The 19,011-nt window shown below is 36.0% G+C and overlaps 1 protein-coding gene across 14 annotated transcripts in view; it reads left to right on the top strand.

Moving 5' to 3' along the window:
- ROBO2 (roundabout guidance receptor 2) overlaps nt 1–18,560 on the top strand; it is a 652,610-nt gene extending 634,050 nt beyond the window's left edge. For 3 of the 14 annotated variants that reach the window (XM_049858165.1, XM_049858167.1, XM_049858168.1), the window contains 5 exons: nt 639–821; nt 3,035–3,208; nt 10,513–10,785; nt 12,776–12,976; nt 14,689–18,560. In XM_049858165.1, coding sequence (XP_049714122.1) covers nt 639–821; nt 3,035–3,208; nt 10,513–10,785; nt 12,776–12,976; nt 14,689–14,690 — 833 coding nt within the window. In that variant the 3' untranslated portion in view covers nt 14,691–18,560. The remainder of the gene's footprint in view (nt 1–638; nt 822–3,034; nt 3,209–10,512; nt 10,786–12,775; nt 12,977–14,688) is intronic. The other 11 variants (XM_049858171.1, XM_049858172.1, XM_049858173.1 and 8 more) reach the window with 6 other exon arrangements.
- Nucleotides 18,561–19,011: the final 451 nt, after the last annotated feature.

Below are 19,011 nucleotides of genomic sequence, written 5' to 3' on the forward strand. Positions count from 1 at the left end.
AGACAGCGTATTGGGCTTGGAAAAAAGATACATGGTTTTCTTATGTTCTGTGATTTGTTTTGGTATTGTTTCTACATTGTTTTTTGCTTATGAATTTTCTCTGTTCCTGAGTCATTAAGTTTTATTTTTAAAATCTTGAAATAGCTCTAGCCCTTGTACAGTATACAAATGTATATTTCAGGCAGGTTACCATTGGAATGTGCGTTCAATACAAAATATATTCACACTGTTTCTTTAACTGAGTTCTTGATAAATTCACTTTAAATACACCATAGTTTGTTTCAAGGAAAGAGTGTTTCTCTCTGTGAGTTGTAGGAACTTAAAATGTACATAGCAATTCTTATTCTGGAAAATTATCATGTAATAATTTTTAAAATGTAAAAATTGACCCATATGGAACAGGTTTTGATAATGTGCTACAACTAGATCCAGGTTTTAAATGAGCCTCAGTCTTCTGCCCTAAGAATGTTCAAAACATGGGTGATGCTTGCATGTGGCTGAGGAAGTGATAATGAAACCGCGTTTACCTCAAGGAAGAAGTGAGGAGCTGAGGTAGCTACTTGCTCATTAGTATAGTGTGTACGAGCAGATAAGGTATCCAATCTATACAACTCACTAGACGATACATTTGTTTCTAGGTTCAATGGTAAATGGATGGGGCTCTGCATCTGATGAGGATCGTAACGTTTCTAGTCATAGATCTAGTGTAGGTAGCTCCTCAGATGGCTCCATCTTTGCCAGCGGCAGCTTTGCACAAGCACTGGTGGCAGCAGCAGATAAAGCTGGTTTTAGGCTGGATGGAACCAGCCTTACAAGAACAGGTTGGTAGATTCCAAGTCAACACTTTTTGCATGAGTCACTCTCGTCCTTTGGACACTAAGCTGTTTTTCTCCTGTTCCTTCTCCTCAGCGAGTCTGACTGCAGGGCTCTCTTTAACATGCATGAACACAAGTGGATGCCCAGTTACCACAACTGTCTTCTGATGGCTAGTTTTGCAGAGCCAAGAATAGGCTCTTCTGACCACCTTTCATCCTGTATTTCCCTTTCTCTTCATGGTTCTGCTGATTAATTGGAATATGCTTCCTTTTTATATTACAGCAAAGCAGCTAAGTTTGCCACTAAATTTTCAATAACTCACACTTTGCAAAACCCTCACACAATCAATAATGCACCCAATGATGAAAATTATTCAGCTTTTGCCTCCATTACGTTCCTTTGCCCCATCTCTTTCTTTCTTTCTGCAAATGCACTTTCTGGGAAGGCTTTCTCAGCATGGGGTGAATGGGTCTAAGGCTGTCAGTCTAACAGATCAAATGGCTGATGGTTTTATTAATTGTTTGACTCTTAAGATTTTAATCCAATAATTTATTATTTGTTTGGAAGGATGCTAATTAAAAATACACCCACTGCATTTGCAAGTTGAACAAAATGATGACTATGTGTGTATTGCTCTTTGGAATACCTAATTTTGGTTTCCGGGAGAAATAAATAATAATGAGTAAAAGATCAATTATGTCTTTTTTCATGTGCCCACTCATGCCACAAGAAAGAAATGTGGGATTTGCTCTAATAATAAATCAGGAATTTGTAATCGTTCATTTTACTGAAACAAAATAACTTTAGCGTGATGCATGCTTTTATCTGAGTATGTTTACATACATGCACATATAAGAAGGTGCTAATATGTGAATTAAACTGAGCTACCTGAAGAAACAAACTAATGAAATATTCATCCGATTTTTGAAATCATAATAGCCTTCAAATAATTAAGTTCAATAATGGTAAAAACCAAAGACATGATTTTGACCCTTCTCTAAACTCTCAAGTTGTAAAAAAAAACAAAGGACATCTTGAAAATTTCCTTTGAATTATACCATCAATATTTCTTTTGAGCATGCATTAGGCACCATCAAAGGAAATAAAGATTTTCCAATCATTGCAGAGGTTTATTTTTCATATGGCATCCAAACTAAAATACGTTGTAATGTAACAGTTATTCGAATGTTCTTGCTTTATAAGCCATAAGTCAGAAACTTTTTGTTGCCTGAGTGCTTTTTGTTGCAGAGCTATAAGGAAAGCAGTGAGAAAGTGCAAGGAAACTAATAAATTAGAAGGCATAAGTGCATTTCTTGCATGTATACTATTAGCTAATAATACACAATAATTTTGTATGAAATGAATACATTCACAAGAGAATAAGTACATGCACATAAACCAGGGCTCTCTCACCATAATATACACAGTATCAGAATCATAAGTTGTTGAAATTTATTACCTAACCTTTTCCCAGAATAAATTTCCTGGCATACGTACCCTGAACCAAAAGAAAAGGACATAGCACATTTCATTTTTCAATGACAATTTGAAGTCTGCTCAGACACAATACTATTCATCAGAAAACACCCATTGCACTTGGATATATAAGGTGATTTTTAATCAGCTATCTATCCGATACACTGAGTTTCTGCTAAAAACGTTAGAATTCATCCTGTCTGTGTGTGGGTGGTAAGGTCAATTTAATGTATATGTCTGAGCAGACCCTTCATGTAAACTTTCAAATGTAATTACTACAGGGCGTTTTTTTTCTATGCTCAGAGATATAAAGACACTTTAAGATTCCAAGGGTGAACTTTGATTAAACAAATAAAACAGTACACAATTCATCTCAACAAAAGCTTCTTTAATTTTAAGACAGAAAAACTACATGAATTTGCACTAAGCAAATCAAGGTTAAATAACAATGTATTTAAAAAATACCAAGTTTTGGTTGGTAGATTTGCTTTTGTTGATTTGTTTGGTGGGGGTGTTGTTTGTTTATTAAAAACGTTGTTGTTACGTGCCGTCAAGTCAGTTCCGACTCCATTAATGGGGCAGAACATGATTTAGCTGTAAAGATGCACCAGTATTGGTATCTCCAAGAGTTTATCCAGGCAGAGAGATAAGTCAGTAAGAGCTGAAATACAAGAAAGACAGAATCAGTACTTTGTAACATTCTCTCTCCCCCATTCCCTTTCTGTTGTTGTTGTTTTTTCAGGCAAAGCTTTTACCTCCTCTCAAAGACCTCGACCAACCAGCCCATTTTCTACTGACAGTAACACCAGCGCAGCCCTGAGTCAAAGCCAGAGGCCTAGGCCCACGAAAAAACACAAGGGGGGGCGAATGGACCAACAACCAGCATTGCCTCATCGAAGGGAAGGAATGACAGATGGTAAGTGTGCCTCCTCCCCTTTTGTCTCCTCACTTAAGACATATTCTCTGTGCAGTCATTTAGCTTAGATTAGTGCAGCTATAGTAAACCCAACCACCCAGTACCTTCAGCTGTGGTAGAACAAGGCAAAAAACCCGGCAATATCAACTTGTTTAAATGAAACACCCTTTTAATTAGCACTCTGAAATTATTTCTATATTGCCATGCCCCGAGAAGTCATGCCACACCGTTTTTCAAAGTTGAAGTTTTTGCCATTCCAGCATTTTCTATTAATGCTTTTCAGTGAACGTTCTACCTTAAGATAAGGAAAGAAAACATAAGCAGCATGTGCATTTGTCATCTTTTTGGAACATTTATGATATTTAATTAAGATATTTTAGATAGCGTTGCACTTTTGGAAAAGAACTTAAAGTGATTTAGTAATGTTTTAGTTTCATGAATTTCAAAGCTAATAGCATGCTGCAGACCATCTATTTGAGGGGTCAGGAAAGTTTTTCTGTAAAATCCAGATTTTATTTTTGGCTTTGCAATCTACTAGGTCTCATTCACAGCTACTTCCCTCTATCATTGTAGCTTAAGTACTCTTATAGATGACACATCAGTGAATACCTGTGGAGTAATTAATTTCTATTAACACTTGATTTACAGAACAGGTGGCAAGCCAAATTTGGCCCACAGGCCATAGTATTTTGGTCCAGTCCAACCCCCTTATTTATTTATACTATCAGTCATTGAGTATTTGTTTAAACACTGCTAGTTTCGGGGAACACAATATTACTGGAAGACAGTCTTGTTCAGTCATGAATAGTTTATGAGCCCTACCAGCAGGATCTAGTTCCCATACAGTCAGTTTAATTTTTCCCACTGTTAAAATATGAATAAAAATATGTATCTTGTAATTTTATTCTAAAGAATATGTAAGACAAGATATTTAAAGTACTTAGTATAATGTCAGGCCCAAAGGCAAATTTTTTCCTCCTTCTCAGCACTATCCCTACAAGCGCACAAACTTTATTCTGAGATAGTTCTACTAAACATCAACAGGACTCATCTAGACAACCTGCACATTAGGTCATCTGGGGAGCTCTTAAATATACCCTGCAGATTCTGATTTAATTGTTCAGGGGTACAAACCAGTTGTGGGTATTTTTTCAAAGCTCTACAGGTAAATCTAATTGAAACTAGAGAAACTATGACCTAGTCCTGAGCACTCATTTCAGTCTAAGATGTATCAATATAGAACAGAATGAGACTGAGCTGGAAAAGAAGGAAGTCGATTCTTTATTGGTTTTATTGGTCTTTCTTAGTCTGTCTGGCAGCCATCTTGGTGCTGACTTTTGCCATCTTATGCTAAAAAGGATTAAAAAGCCAAACATAACTAGTTCTTAAAGCTTTTATGTTTACTTATCTTTCCTTATTTGTTTTTATTGGAAATGTTTGGAATATGTGGGTAAAGATACAGATTTTTTGATTCACTATAAATGGATATCCTTGGTCAGCAAAAATGCTCACAACTACATTTCTGTCTGAGATGTTCTGAAGATAAGTTGAGCAATTAAGCAATATGTAGTGTTGATCTTATTCTCTGTAGAGAAAACAACTGTGCACAGCAATGTGCTCATTGTAAATCAAAGCATTAATAATTTTATGTAATTTCCCTGCTCTGAATGTTTTAGAAAGAGAAAAATCCAGTATGTTTCTCTGCAGTTTTTAAGAGATGTTTGAAGACTATATCCAGAATATGTGGAAGATATAAAATACAAATCAACAAAATGGAAAATTTATTTCCTTCTTCCTAGAATATTTTTCTTGAAAGCTTTTTCATAAAGTCTGGTTAAAGCAAGCTACCTCATTTAAAGCATGACTGATATATTACCTATTTTTCTAAAAAAAAAAAGAGCTCTTAATTTCAAAATTTGCTAGCATTCCTTAGCAGGTTATGGAATATGTTATCAGTAAATGTATTCTTAGAAGTAATGATATTGCAAAGAAATTTCAGCTCACATGTCTTCCCAAGTATTTGATCCAAAGACATTTTAATTATGATACAAGGGCATTTATTTCTCACGTTGCTGTACAGATTATCATGAAGCATATTTTTATTTTACAGCACATGTGTATGCCATAACATGTACATGGTATGAATCCATGCATCGGAAATAATTTCACAACATTTGTACATATGGATTTTTCCTTTTAGGAAGAGCGATCTTCAGTAGCACTTAGTGTATAGACATTTTACACCCTAACTTTTGTACGTTAGATTTTACAGTAGTATTTTATGGGCATATGAGGGTAATTATCACCAGCTGCCATACTTAAAAAACCTCTGTCAGCAGCTTAGCACAGTAAAGGTCAGGTGACTCTCCTCTAAGCAGTAACAGAAGGATGTAGGCATCTTTCATATTGGACACTGTCATTTTGAAGATGAGACATTATCATTTCTGAGTGAGGGGAAAAGAGAACAGGAGTGATCACTTGGAGCTTTTATGATCAGGCCTGCAAGTGGTTGTATATACACTCTGCTCATATTTTATTGAAAAGACCTCAGTCACATGGAATCAAACAAACTTCTGTAATCTTCCCTTGTTTCCAATGAGAGGAAATGGAATTGGTCAGAATTGCCAGTTTCTGCCTCAAAGACTCTTAAAAAAAATCTGTGTTAAAGTCTCTCCTAAGCAGGCACCGCTCAATCCAAATCTTCTACTCTATTTACATCTTAAACCAAAGAGTGACCTTTGGAGGCAGTAGATTGACCAATGCTGAGCAAGGAAGGCCGAGGGAGTAGGTTTCTTCCCATTAACATTTCCACCTTAGGTCATCTCCTTCCAGCCTGCCTCCCTGCTACTCTAGATCCTAATACCCTATTCAGAAAAGTTTCTCTTTCCTAGCTTTACCACATGCTAGCTTTTGACCTTTAAACTAATTTATTTATTCATTCATCAATTTATTCAAGTATTTATTGGGCACCTATCATATTTTTTTTTTTTTTATCATATAGTAAGCAATGGGAACCAAACAGACAAAATTCCCTGCCCTCTTGGAGTTTACATTTTAGTGTGTGAAGATAAATAAGACCAACCAAAATACATGAGTGAAAATATAAAATATACAAGATGACGATAAGTGCCTTGCCCATAAAAACTTCATAGTGAAGAAAGTTGAGCAGTATGGGGTAGAGGAACTGTTTCCCTTTTAAGGAAAATGCTCAGAGAAGGCGTCACCGACAAGATGGCATTTGGCATTTGGGAAAAGATGGGAAAAAAACAACCATTTCGTTCTTAAATTTTTATTTTCGAAAAATAATTTTTAATGCTGTGTATTTTCACTAGTTATGGCATGCTAATTCAAAGGCCAATTCAGAATTTTTTATATGAGCTATTGATTCTGAGATATATAATCTAGTAATACAAGCCACCAGTAAGGCGAGTGGCACTGTGGCACCACCAATCTGTAGTATGACAACATACCAGTAAGAACTAAATAGATAGTTTATTGTGTCTTTCCATTAGGTTATATGGCGAACCTCGGGTTTTCCAAATATGACATAGAAAAACCAAAACAAACCCATCAGGGTTCCCTAACTATCACATAAACCAAAACCAAACCCGTTGCCGTCAAGTGAATTTCCCACTCATGGTGACCCTATAGGACAGAGTAGAACTGCCCCCTGGGGTTTTTCCAAGGAGCACTTGTTGATTCGAACTGCCGACCTTTTGGTTAGCAGCTGTAGTGCTTAACCACTACGCCACCAGGGTCTCCAACTAGCCATAATCATGCTTGCAAGTCTTATCTCACAGAAATAAGAGAAAAAAGGCAAAGGTTTACAAAACTAACACATCCTGGAAGCATCACCTAATAGAATGCTCAGCCTACACAACAGTGAATCTCCAAGTTCGTCTGCTGAGCTTCACACATTTCAGAAAGGACCCACCTTGATGCTGAATGCATTAGAACTGGAATAACATACTATCTAAGAGGAAGCCCTGGTGGTACAGTGGTTAAGAGCACGGGCTTCTAACCAAAAGGTGGCAATTAAATATCAGCCACACCTTGGAAACCCTGTGGGGCAGTTTTACTCTACCCCATAGGGTTGCTATGAGTCGGAATTGACTCCACAGCAACGGGTTTTTTTTTTTTTTTTTTTTTTTGAGTTTTATGAGCTCCAGAGGCATAAAAAGTGGCTGGTATACAGTACACCATAGTAAAGAAATGCATAAGGGAAAGAGCAATGGTGACATCTGAGGAAAGGTCATTCTAAGAATGAGTACAGCAGATGGAAGCCTGGGACTTATTTGATGAAGAACGAAGGAAGCGGTAGGACTGGAACAGAAGGAGCAAGAAAGGGAGTACTAGAAAATGAAGTTAAGGGTTATCCAGGGCCAGTGTTTGTAGGAACTTTAACCTACTCTAAAGGCACTGGCTCTTACTTTAAATATGAAACCACTAGAGAGGTGTGTGTGTGTGTGTGTTTAAGGCACAGTAGTGCTATCATCACCGTGCAAAAAAAGAAAAAAAATTCACTCTAGCTCTTGTGTTGAAACAGACTGAATAGGGCATGGGTGGAAGCATGGAGACCAGTTGGGAGGTCGTAGAAGTGATGTAGGGAATAAATGATGGTGGTTCACATCAAGAAAGAATCAGTGGAAGAGTGAGAAAGGTTAGATTCTGGGGGTAGTTCGGAGCTAGAGCTAACAGAACTTGCCAATGATGTTGACAATGAAGCCCGTGATTACTCCAAACTTTTAGCCAACTTGTGCAATGGAATTGCTACTAATTGAGGTGAGGAACATTAGAGAGGAAGCAGATTTGAAAGAGCAAGTTCTGGAGCTTAGTTTTGATACATAAAATTTGGGATATTTTCTGAAAAACTAAGTGGTATTGTCTAATATAGATTTGATTATAAAAGTTTCAAGTCCATGGGAGGAGAGATATAGGGTGGAGATATTTAATCTCTTTGTGTGTCCTTTTTCTTACCTGAAAAATGAGGACAATAACAATGTGTATCTCATTGGATTGTTGTGTGCCTGACATTAGTAAATCCTCGGTAGGCCAGTAAGAGACTCCTTAGGGGATCAATTTAGTTGAAATGAATCAACATAGAAATGAATAATGAATTTAATTTAAGCAAACGGATTTGATTACATACTTTCATTTTTTCCACAACAATTCCTAATCCTATCTCCTTTTTTTCCAGTTCATTTCTTTCTATGTGTATGTAATGCTCTTTCTTAGAATATGAAAACTCCAAGGATATTACTTAATCATGTGGCCATATACTTTCAGTTTAAATTAAACAGTAATCAGAATTTTAGCTGGTATAAGCAGATACCATTTTGTCATTTTAAAAAATTAGGCTGCTCTGATGGAGTTCAAAAATCAATGACAAGAGATGTGATTTTGAAAATGAATACAATAATTCCCCCCGTCTAAGTCCAATGCCTCAAATACTCAAGAAATAATTAATTTGCAATTATAATAACATACTGAAGGAAGTCAGTATTGAATGTAAAGAAAACACCAAACATATTGGTGGATTATTCAGGGACAGATATCTCAATATGGGATTAGCCCTTCAACATTTTGGAAGAAATGTTCTAACTATTTTTCCCCCAGAGACCCTGTTGCCTTGAATAGTTAGTAATTTATATCTAATGAGACGAGATATGTAAGAACTGGGAATGCAGCTCCAAGTTGGGAACTCCCACAGCAAATATTCAGTAAACAGTATCAGTTCGGTGGAGGACGTATCCCTTTACTCATGAATTTGAGTATAAAGCTTCTCAAGTAAGTCTTTGAAAGGAGTAGCTTACCCTTCCTTAACAAAGCTGTCTTTTGTTTACAAGAAATTTATACCTTTCCCTTTTAAATTTTACACACAGAATATTATTGGAAACGAGCACATTTGCAAAAATGGCATGAGAAATAATTATCTGTATCATCTACAAGGTCATTATTGTTGTCATGTGCAATCAGGTTGATTTCAACTCATAGCAACCCCAAATGATGGAGTAGAGCTGCCCCATAGGGTTTCCTAGGCTGTAGTTTTTATAGAACCAGATCACATCTCTCTCCCTCAGAGCCGCTGGGTGGGTTTGAACTCCCAAACTTTCAGTTAGCAGCAGCTGAGTGCTTATCCATCGTGCTACCAGTGCTTCTTATTATCTATGGTATCCACTATTAATGAAATAAATATTATATATCTCATACTTATGAACCAATTATATAATGACCCATACTCTAAGAAAGAACAAAGAAATCTATACCAGCATGCAAGAAAAATTAGAAGAAAAATGGTCCAAAAGAATTTTAGAAGATTTCAAAATAAACAGGACAGCTTTCAACAAAATAATTTTCAAACCTAGTATAATACATAAAGGTAAATGAGAGGAGGATGATTTCGTAATTGAAGGTGTTCAAAATCTGAAGGTATCATGATCTGAAGGGCTAATAAAAGGAAAATGAAAACTTAGCTGAGTATTGAAGTTTTAATTTTTGCAGATATGATATTTAATTTAAAGAGGCTTTTTGAAAAATTATCTATTCCACTACATCTCAGATTTTCATGATACATTGTCTACTTTAGCACCGTGAAGAAGCAGATTCAATCAGTACTCTGAACATTGGTTATTACTTATTAAAATTAATACATTGGAAGATTATAATATATTAGTTGTAACTCATTAGTTAACTCATGAAATGAACAGCCAGAATTGGTTGTCAGGCAGAATGTTAATTGCATTTAATAAATGTTAGCTTAACCCTTTGACTGTTGCTAAATGTGTCACCTACATGGATAAAGGCAGTCATATGCTGCATGTGATACGGCATATAGTTCTTAATTTCCCAAGGGCGACATTTCCTATGGAGATTGGCAGGAGAGTTTTGGTTCCTCCCAGGGCCCTTCATTAGCACAGCTGCTAGGATTTCTAGTCATCTTATTTATGAAGTGGTTTTTATTTCTACTTTGGTTGGGTGGGCGTGGGCAGTGGATTAAATATGAGAAAACTGTAAACGGCCCTTGACACCTTAAACTTTAGCTTTCATGTGCAATTGAAAATGCTATCTTTGCACATATAAGATTTTGATAAAACTAGTTGCTTTTATTTCAGTTGCTGTGGTCAAAAGACAGCCAAGAGATCAATAGTGTGCATTTTGGATATAAATGACTGACTTTTACTTCCTCCAAATTTCTTTTGCATGGGCAATACCTGTATGAGGGCAAGGACTTTCTTCAACGTGAAATACAACCTGTCTTTTTCATTAAATTTTAGTACATTCTAAACATTATTCAAAATTTTTAGATCTTCCACCACCACCAGATCCCCCGCCAGGTCAGGGTTTAAGGCAGCAAATAGGCCCAAGTCAGCATGCTGGTAACGTGGAACACTCAACAGAGAGAAAAGGAAGCTCTCTGGAGAGACAACATGCATCCAACTTAGAAGACACAAAGAGCTCACTGGATTGTCCAGCTAGAACGTCCCTAGACTGGCAGCGACAAACCCAGGAATGGATAAACTCCACAGAACGCCAAGAAGATATACGGAAAGCCCCACACAAACAAGGTGTCGGATCAGGTGTGTTCTGCCCAGTCCCAAGAAAGTGTGGACTTTTATCTTTTTTTTTTTTTTTTCCTACCAGGTGTTTTAGAAATGGCAGCTGGTTAAAAAATTTAGAAATGGCAGCTGGTTAGGGGAGGCTGAAATACGTTTGGCTTGAATCACTAGCTGAAGTTGGAATTCCTCAGCAGAACTCACCAGCATATGCCCTAAGGCTGAGTCCATTGATGCTTGTTCCTCAAGTTAACCTCTTCAGAGGTGTTTTGAGCCTAAGATACCTCCAAGATTCATCTATAGTGCTCAAGAGACTGTTTTTTAATTTTTTTGCTTTTTGATATTTATATTGAGTAGTTTTAAGACCACTGAATTTCATCTTCGTTGTTACTGGTTGCCGGCCAGTCAGTTCTGATTCATAGTTACCCTGTGTACAACAAAATGAAACGTGGCTCAGTCCTGTGCCATCCTAATGATCATTACTAGGCTTGAGCCCAGTGTTGCAGCCACTGTGTCAGTCCATCTCATTGAGGGTCTTCCTCTTTTTCGCTGACCCTCTACTTTACCAAACATGATATCCTTCTCCGGGGACTGGTCCCTCCCTGATAACACATCTAAATTTCATATTTAGTGTCAGTTTAATCTCTGTTTTCAACTGGTTTGCTCATTTTAACTAAAGTAATAAGTCATTAGAAAGAACTTACTTCAGTTCAACAGGTGAATTAATTGAAATAACAAATAAAGTTGCAAATTAATGCCTATTCACAGAATCCTCACATTAGAAGAGGTTCAACTGGGCCTGCACTTCTCCAGCTGATTAATTTTGGTTGATTGTTAATACTTCAGTGGGAAATATTCTTATTTACACAGTCGAGCTGCCCGGAAATGTCACCAAATAAATTTTATGGTTTATGGCTGAATTTTTTACCGGGTGGGGGGTTGGGAGACGAAGGGTGAGCCTCTTATAGAAATGCATTTTTTTGGAACCATCTTTTTGCAGGTCAGGATTCATTTACTATTAAAAAAAAAAAAAAAACTTTTTAAAGAGTTTCCTTATTCATTCATTTATTTATTTGGAATCCATTCTTTGCAGAAATGTACTCTATCCATGCATATTCACTAATTATATTTTGTCACAAATTGTTGCTCATGTTTTGGAAAATGTAGTTTTTGCAAGGACCAAAGGATGGGAATTTTAATATCTAGGGTTAAAGGAACATTTAGGAAGTTTACACCATTGTTTCCAGAATAATCCAGGCTATAAGAGAAAATTAGTGATCTTTGTCATACAGACTATCTAAGGAGACAACTGGTAAATCCGTCAGCATTTTTCAGTTATCTAATCACAGAAATCATAACCCCATACACAGAGAAAGAGAGGGCAGTAAAAACAGAGAGAAAGAAAAAAAATTGTTTCAAATTAAGTCATTATTAAGTGATACACTTCATGAGCCCTTTGTAGAGAAGGTACATAAAATGTTTCATTTCTTTTTTTTTTTTTAAGGCAACACAGTCTTTCAGATACTGTTTTTCTAACCCAAGAAACAAAAGAAATTTAAGAAACTTATTTAATGTACTAATACTATACTATAGTCCTTTATCTAAATTGATAAACTGTTGCCATAATTTAAACTAAAGCAAAAACCAAGTTCCTCCAATTTTAAAGGGAAAATTAAATTGGAGCCTCATGGAACCCTAGAAATTGTTCTCAGATATGCTTCTGTTAAGCAAACTATGGTTCATTGTATGCAGTTCTCTTTTATAATGAATTTAAATTTTGTAAATAATATGCAATATTGTGCACTTATCCCAAGATCTTTTTAAATTTAATCCTGCTTCAATTCCTATTGTAGAACATGTTACTTACACATGGAAATTCCTTTAATGTCGGGGTCGTATTAAACCTCATATCTGTAATTTTGAAATGGTCCATTCTGTGCTTAATATTTAAGAACTAAGTTTGGGGTTTGCCCCATGTGGCTGTTCAACTCAGCCCTTTGTGTTTCTTTTTCAGAGGAGGCCTTGGTGCCCTATAGCAAGCCCAGTTTCCCATCTCCAGGCGGTCACAGCTCATCAGGAACCGCTTCCTCAAAAGGATCCACAGGACCCAGGAAAGCCGAGGTATTGAGGGGAGGCCACCAACGCAATGCCAGCGACCTTCTTGACATAGGATATATGGGCTCAAATAGTCAAGGACAGTTTACAGGTGAATTATGTAAGTGCTTTAGGGCATTGTAAAAAGCTGTTGTGATCTGAAAAGAATATAGGGTTAATAATATTGCTGCAATAAATAAAGCCCAAATAAAAGTAAATTTGCTCCACTGTGAGAAAAAAAATTATTATAATTTTGAACAGGTTTGGTCATAATTTAAACCCATTAAACCCATTGCCGTAAAGTCCATTCCGACAATAGCAACCCTACGGGACAGAGTTGAACTGCTCCATAGGGTTTCCAAGGAGCACCTGGTGGATTCAAACTGCCGGCGTTTTGATTAGCAGCCCGAACTCTTAACCACTACGCCACCAGGGTTTCCAGTCATAACTGAGACCATTGCTTTTTTTACAGTGGTCAATTATATACACATTTCTGCTATTTCATGTTCAATTTATACTGTAAAAACTGTTTTAATTTAGGCAACTCAATACTGTAAAAACTGTTTTAATTTAGGCAACTCAATACTTACAAGATGTAAATGAAATTTAACTCACTTTGTAATTTTCTTTGCCTTTTAACTGAACATAGTGAAGAAATAGGAACTTCACGGCCCTTTGATGATTTTAGTTCCTCTTTATTGATTTTTTTTTTTTTTTAATCTGGAGACCAGCCTAGGAAAGTTGATTTTTTATATTAGCCAATTTTTAATATTTTTACTGTAACAACATCTCTTAGAAATAATTTTTTAAAAATACTTAAAGAACTAGCATTTGTAGTTAGTACAATATATCCACTGTACTTTCTAAATATCAAATACTAGGTTCTAGGGAAAAAGAAATGTCACAGTAAAAACATTGACCTCCTTGTGTTCATTTCACTAGGAAAGTTATCACTTCTGCTACCCAGTGTCAGAATTATACTTGCGGAATATTTTCAACTGCTTCTTTGAATTCAATTTAAAAACACTACATAGAGAACAGCCCTGATTTCTCATTTTTTCAACAACCACTTAATGATTATGGGACATGAGAAAGTTAGCTACCTTCCAGTGTCTCCATTTTCTCACCTGAAATACAGCGTCACGGTCATGTTCATGGAAACCCTGGTAGTGTAGTGGTTAAGAGCTATGTCTGCTAACCAAAAGGTCGACAGTTCAAATCCACCAGGTGCTCCTTGGAAACCCTATGGGGCAGTTCTACCGTGTCCTGCAGGGTCGCTATGAGTCGGAATCAAGTCTACAGCAATGGGTTTGGGTTTTTTTTTTTTTTTTTTGATTATGTTCATGCCACAGACTAGTTTTGGGTATCTCATGAGGTAACAAAAAGTGAAAGTACTTTCAAAATTGTAAAGTTCTTTATTGATTCAAATTATCATTATTGCCCCCTATTGCTATATCTGATTATTATTAAAATATGTTTATAATTTTGAATTTGATTCATGGCCACTTAGGGTTTTCTTTACCTTTTTACTTTGCAATAATTACAGACTTGCAAGAAACTGCAAAATAAGCTCAACTCGGGTGTTAAATCTCCAAATTTTAAAGTGTTTCATTTCCTTTCTATTCCCATCTCCAGTCAAGTAAAATTTCCTTTTCCCTCCCTCGCCCCATAAAATTTCTTAAAATCATGGACTCACAAAATTGATGGGGTGGCCTGATCTTTCTGTATTATCTTGTGGCCTTGCTTTTTGTCCTACTGGTCAGGATGAAAGAGCACCTAATTAACATGCCAACTTCCTTCTGACTGTATTACTTTGTTTTTATCTCTTTGTAGAGTAACTGAGAGGAGACATGCAAAGCTGCTCTGAAGGACCATCAGGTCTGAACTCATGGAAGTGATGACACTAAACAGTGCAATGAACAATTTCTTTATTTATGTACTATTAAAAGTACTGTAAATGCAATGTAAAGATACACAGCCACACATATCCCACAGATATTTGACTTGTGTTCTTCTCTTAAGTACACCACCCACCTTAACTCTTTCTTGTCAGGAGTATATAAAAAAGAAAGAAAGCAAAAATCTCCCTCCATGAAGAAAAGAATTTTCCTCTGTAGATAATTTCTTTTGTGCATTGCTATGCAAGCTCACTCTTTTTAGCTCTGTTCCTATTATTGTCTGTTCTTCTTGGTCTGTTGTACTATATGTGAATTAATAGGCTGTGGTGCCATATATTAACTTTTAATTGTGTAACTTTTATGTTTAAATTTTTGCACTGCAATTTTATTTGGTGATAAGCACAAATCTCTACTCCTCGTGACATGAAGAAAAAGACTGAATGTGAAGAGCGTTTCTGTACTGTAAGCTAGGTTGGGTAATGCTGGATGTAACGAATCATGTTAGATGGTTTTCAGTTGGGGTGTAGAAATAGGAAGATGGAAAGGAACAGTGACGTTGGCGAAAGGCTTCTTGGAACATCAGGGACTGAGTCACTAAAAAAGCAGAAAGGTGGCTGTTACTATTGAAAAAGACAAGGGTCAAAAGAAGAAAGTTGAAGTCTTAAGACTGAATATGCATTAAAATATACAGGTTGTAAAGATGTACTAAACTTGACTAAAAAAGAGAAAAGAAAGAACAACTTTACCTGTCATTGTAATTGGCCCATCTGAGGATTAAAATAAACAAAAGGAATGAAGGTGTTTCACAAAAGCTGTATTTATATTACAGTTTTCTTTTTAAAAACGAAGTTTCTGGGTTGCCATGCTTAATCTCTCCGGCTCATTAAGTCAGAACGTAATATGAAGTTCCCCAGGGAAACAAACAAAATGAACTCCAGAATAGCTAGTAAATTGTTAAAGAGGCGATTTATTCTTAGGACATACTCAGGCTGCTTCCAAATATAAACACTGTTGTAAAACCATGTTTCATCTTTCTAATACATGTACAGTACACACTAGAGGATAGAGTTGCAACACTGAAAATCTTGACTTTTTAAAAATAATGCAATCTATATGCAATTTTATGTTCTCTTTGATGAAGAAGCAAAGTTTATGCCACCAATGTAGAGCCAAATTGTAAGTGCTTAAAAAGCAGTGCTCAGAGTATGTTCAGTTCACACTAAGTAGATTTATTGGAATAAACATTTTATGATATATTCTCAGAAATTGGCTACCAACTAAAATACCTTTGACCCATTTTGAATGAGTAAATTGAAAAAAAATAATAGTTAAAAAGAAAAAAAAATGCATGTTTATACACTTTTTAAATAAAACCAAACCTTGTAAGTGGACATGAAAAACAGTGTCCTGCCTCATTTGTTTTTCACGACTTTGAGAACCAGAAGTTCTGGAACACCAATCACATATAGTCAAAAGAAATAATGATTTTTAAGTGGATGTTGGCTACTGTACATGTATAGTCAATCAAGTAGAAGAGAACCTTCCCAAAATCCCCACTTGTGACATTTTTCCATGTGCTACCTACACGATTTTAAATTCTGTCCTTGTCCTTTTTTCACATTTTTTCCTATGATGTGTTCAGTAGTTGGTACTTTGAAAAATACCAGTGTAATGATTAGCGTCAGTTCTAACGTAGAGGACCCCTTTGAATGACAGTTTGTACCTCATGCATTGTTAGCTCAGTCACCAATTGTATGTCATGTTGTTACAGCAAAGGGATGACACAGGTAGATGTGTTTCCATCTTTTTTATTCCCTGAGACTGCATCAGCACAGGCAAGCATAGAGGACCATGTTCTTTATGAGCCCCGACATCTTTTTGGTGCCATGCAGTTCATTTCTTCAATAAAGAGAAAAAGAATTCTGAAACACATTTACTAAACCCTTTATCCACTGTCTACCATCAGTGCCTGAATTTTAATGCAGTTTGATTTCTCTGGGACAAAGAAGCTAGGGAAGGTGAGAAGTTTCAGCATACATACTTCTTCACAACTGCAGGGTGTGAGAATTTAAGTTTTTCTTTATGCATTTCCCTATTTCACCTCTTTCTGTTAAACAGCAAACAAATTCCTCAGAAGTTTTGTCCATATGTGCCCTCCCCCTCCCCCTGAAATTATTCTCTTCTGCAACCCAATTTAGTCTAACAGTTTAGCTCATCACACACATTATATATAGCCTTTAATTTTGACCTCTGGTAACTGGAAGTTGTAGTTGACTAATAAACCAGGTCTTCAAAAATAGAGTACCTGGATGTGGGTGACTTGTGAGATTATGTGGGACAAAATAGCATCCCTTCTTGATTGGCTTCCGTACATAAAATTTAACTGTTACAGTTACCTTATGTCAGTGCAGACCTGAAGGCTACTTGAAATGTTCTTTTGGAATAGTTCGTGTTTTCTGTTAAATCTAGTCTCTAAATAGACTGGTCGGTCAAATTTTACACCTAAAATGTCATCCCCACTTACATATTGGACATGAGAAAATACAATGGCTATTCAAATGAATTCAAGAACAAACACTATCAAAAATCAGAAGCTTCAGTCACCATGCTGCGTGTAAAAATCTTCCAATCAGTGTAAATCAGAGTGTCAGCTGAAGAATACAAGCGTGAATTGGAACCACTGCTATTTTTTATTTTGTAGCAGATTCAGTGAATGTGATTGGAAATTCACTGGGCTCACTCTTGTGCAGGTCTAAACATAGGCCTGCATGAGCCTTGAGAAGGAACTCTGTCACCTTACCTTGTACTCACAGGCAATGCCGCCCTGCTATCATCCACTGCGCAAACCCACCTCCGTTCATAGGGTGGAAAGGCTCCGTTGGGAAAATAGCTGTATCAGTGCTCAAGTTCAGGTATACCATAGTGTATGCAGGTGGAATCACCCTACCTCTCCCCCAAATCTTTTCCACACCATTTTAAAAGTAAGGCAGGGAAGTATGGGAGACATGAAAACAATTCATTCCTTCACAAGGTTTGAATCCAGTTCAAGGGAGAATATAGGAAAACCAAGGCCAACAGTTAAGATCTTATAAGACCAAAAGGAAGTAAAAACATTGCAAGTTTACTTGCTTTGGGTAACAAAATGGATTTGATTTAATCAGGTTCTATGTCAAAGTCTAATGCTCTGGGTATTTAAATATATTTTCAATGGATTTGAGTTGAAAGTTTGTATGCACTTTGGTGGAACACCTCCCAATTTCTATGACATAAATTTATGTAATTGTCCATTGGCAATATAATTATAACAGTGCCAATGAGTTCTAAACTGTGGTTTATCTTCTCCTCTAGAAAGTGACTGTGTGTCAGTATTAAAGATATGCAGAACCATGACATTCACTAATTTGCTCATCTGCTTCTGTATATTGTGCTTATAGAATTACGTGACAAGGAATTGGTGTAAAACAACATGTCTCTCCGCATTATCTTAGAGGTGCAGTTACTTTCATTTTGCTTCTCTATAATGTGTGCTTCAAATGAATCCATACTTTTTTTTTAATGCAATTCAACTTATTAATTTTTCAAAATCATTTATTATGACTTTAAAGTGTTACAAGATAAGGGATTTTGTGGCCGTGGGTAGACTTTTTTATACATTGTTTTATAGATTTTTCTTTTTTTACTGTAGTTTGTTACATCACCAAACAGCATCCAAAATCTTAAAGTGTTTCATTTGATGGTGTTAGATCAGCAAAGAAATTGGCATAAAATTGGTTACTAGTATTGTCAAAGAATTGTGTATTGTGTACTCACTGGGAAAAAAATAAAATATATTCACATTTCAAATTTGTAAAAAAGCCATTTATGTAAAAAAAAAAAAAAAACTTGCTTGTAGACAAGGCAATAATAGATCATTCCATCACTTTTAGACCTCTACATCAATATTTTCTGAGAAATGCATATCTCATTATCTCACTCAGTTATGGGTTGAATAGTAATAAACAGAAATTGGCATTGACTTGTAATTGTTATTAAAAAACACTGATAATGTAACAAGAATTTGCAATTGTAGATTCCACCCTCTCAGCACTACTCTCCATATCTGTTACCTTGCCTACTTCATAAAGACCTTTAAATAAATATAATACAAACTCATCTAATAAATTATTTTTTAAAGTATAAATAATTATAAGAAGTGGAAGAAAGTGGCTATCCCTTAATTGCTTTAGAACAACTCATTACAAATTTCTTTTAAGACGAT

This window comes from Elephas maximus, chromosome 18 (assembly GCF_024166365.1).
Source record: "Elephas maximus indicus isolate mEleMax1 chromosome 18, mEleMax1 primary haplotype, whole genome shotgun sequence".
NCBI lineage: Eukaryota > Metazoa > Chordata > Mammalia > Proboscidea > Elephantidae > Elephas > Elephas maximus.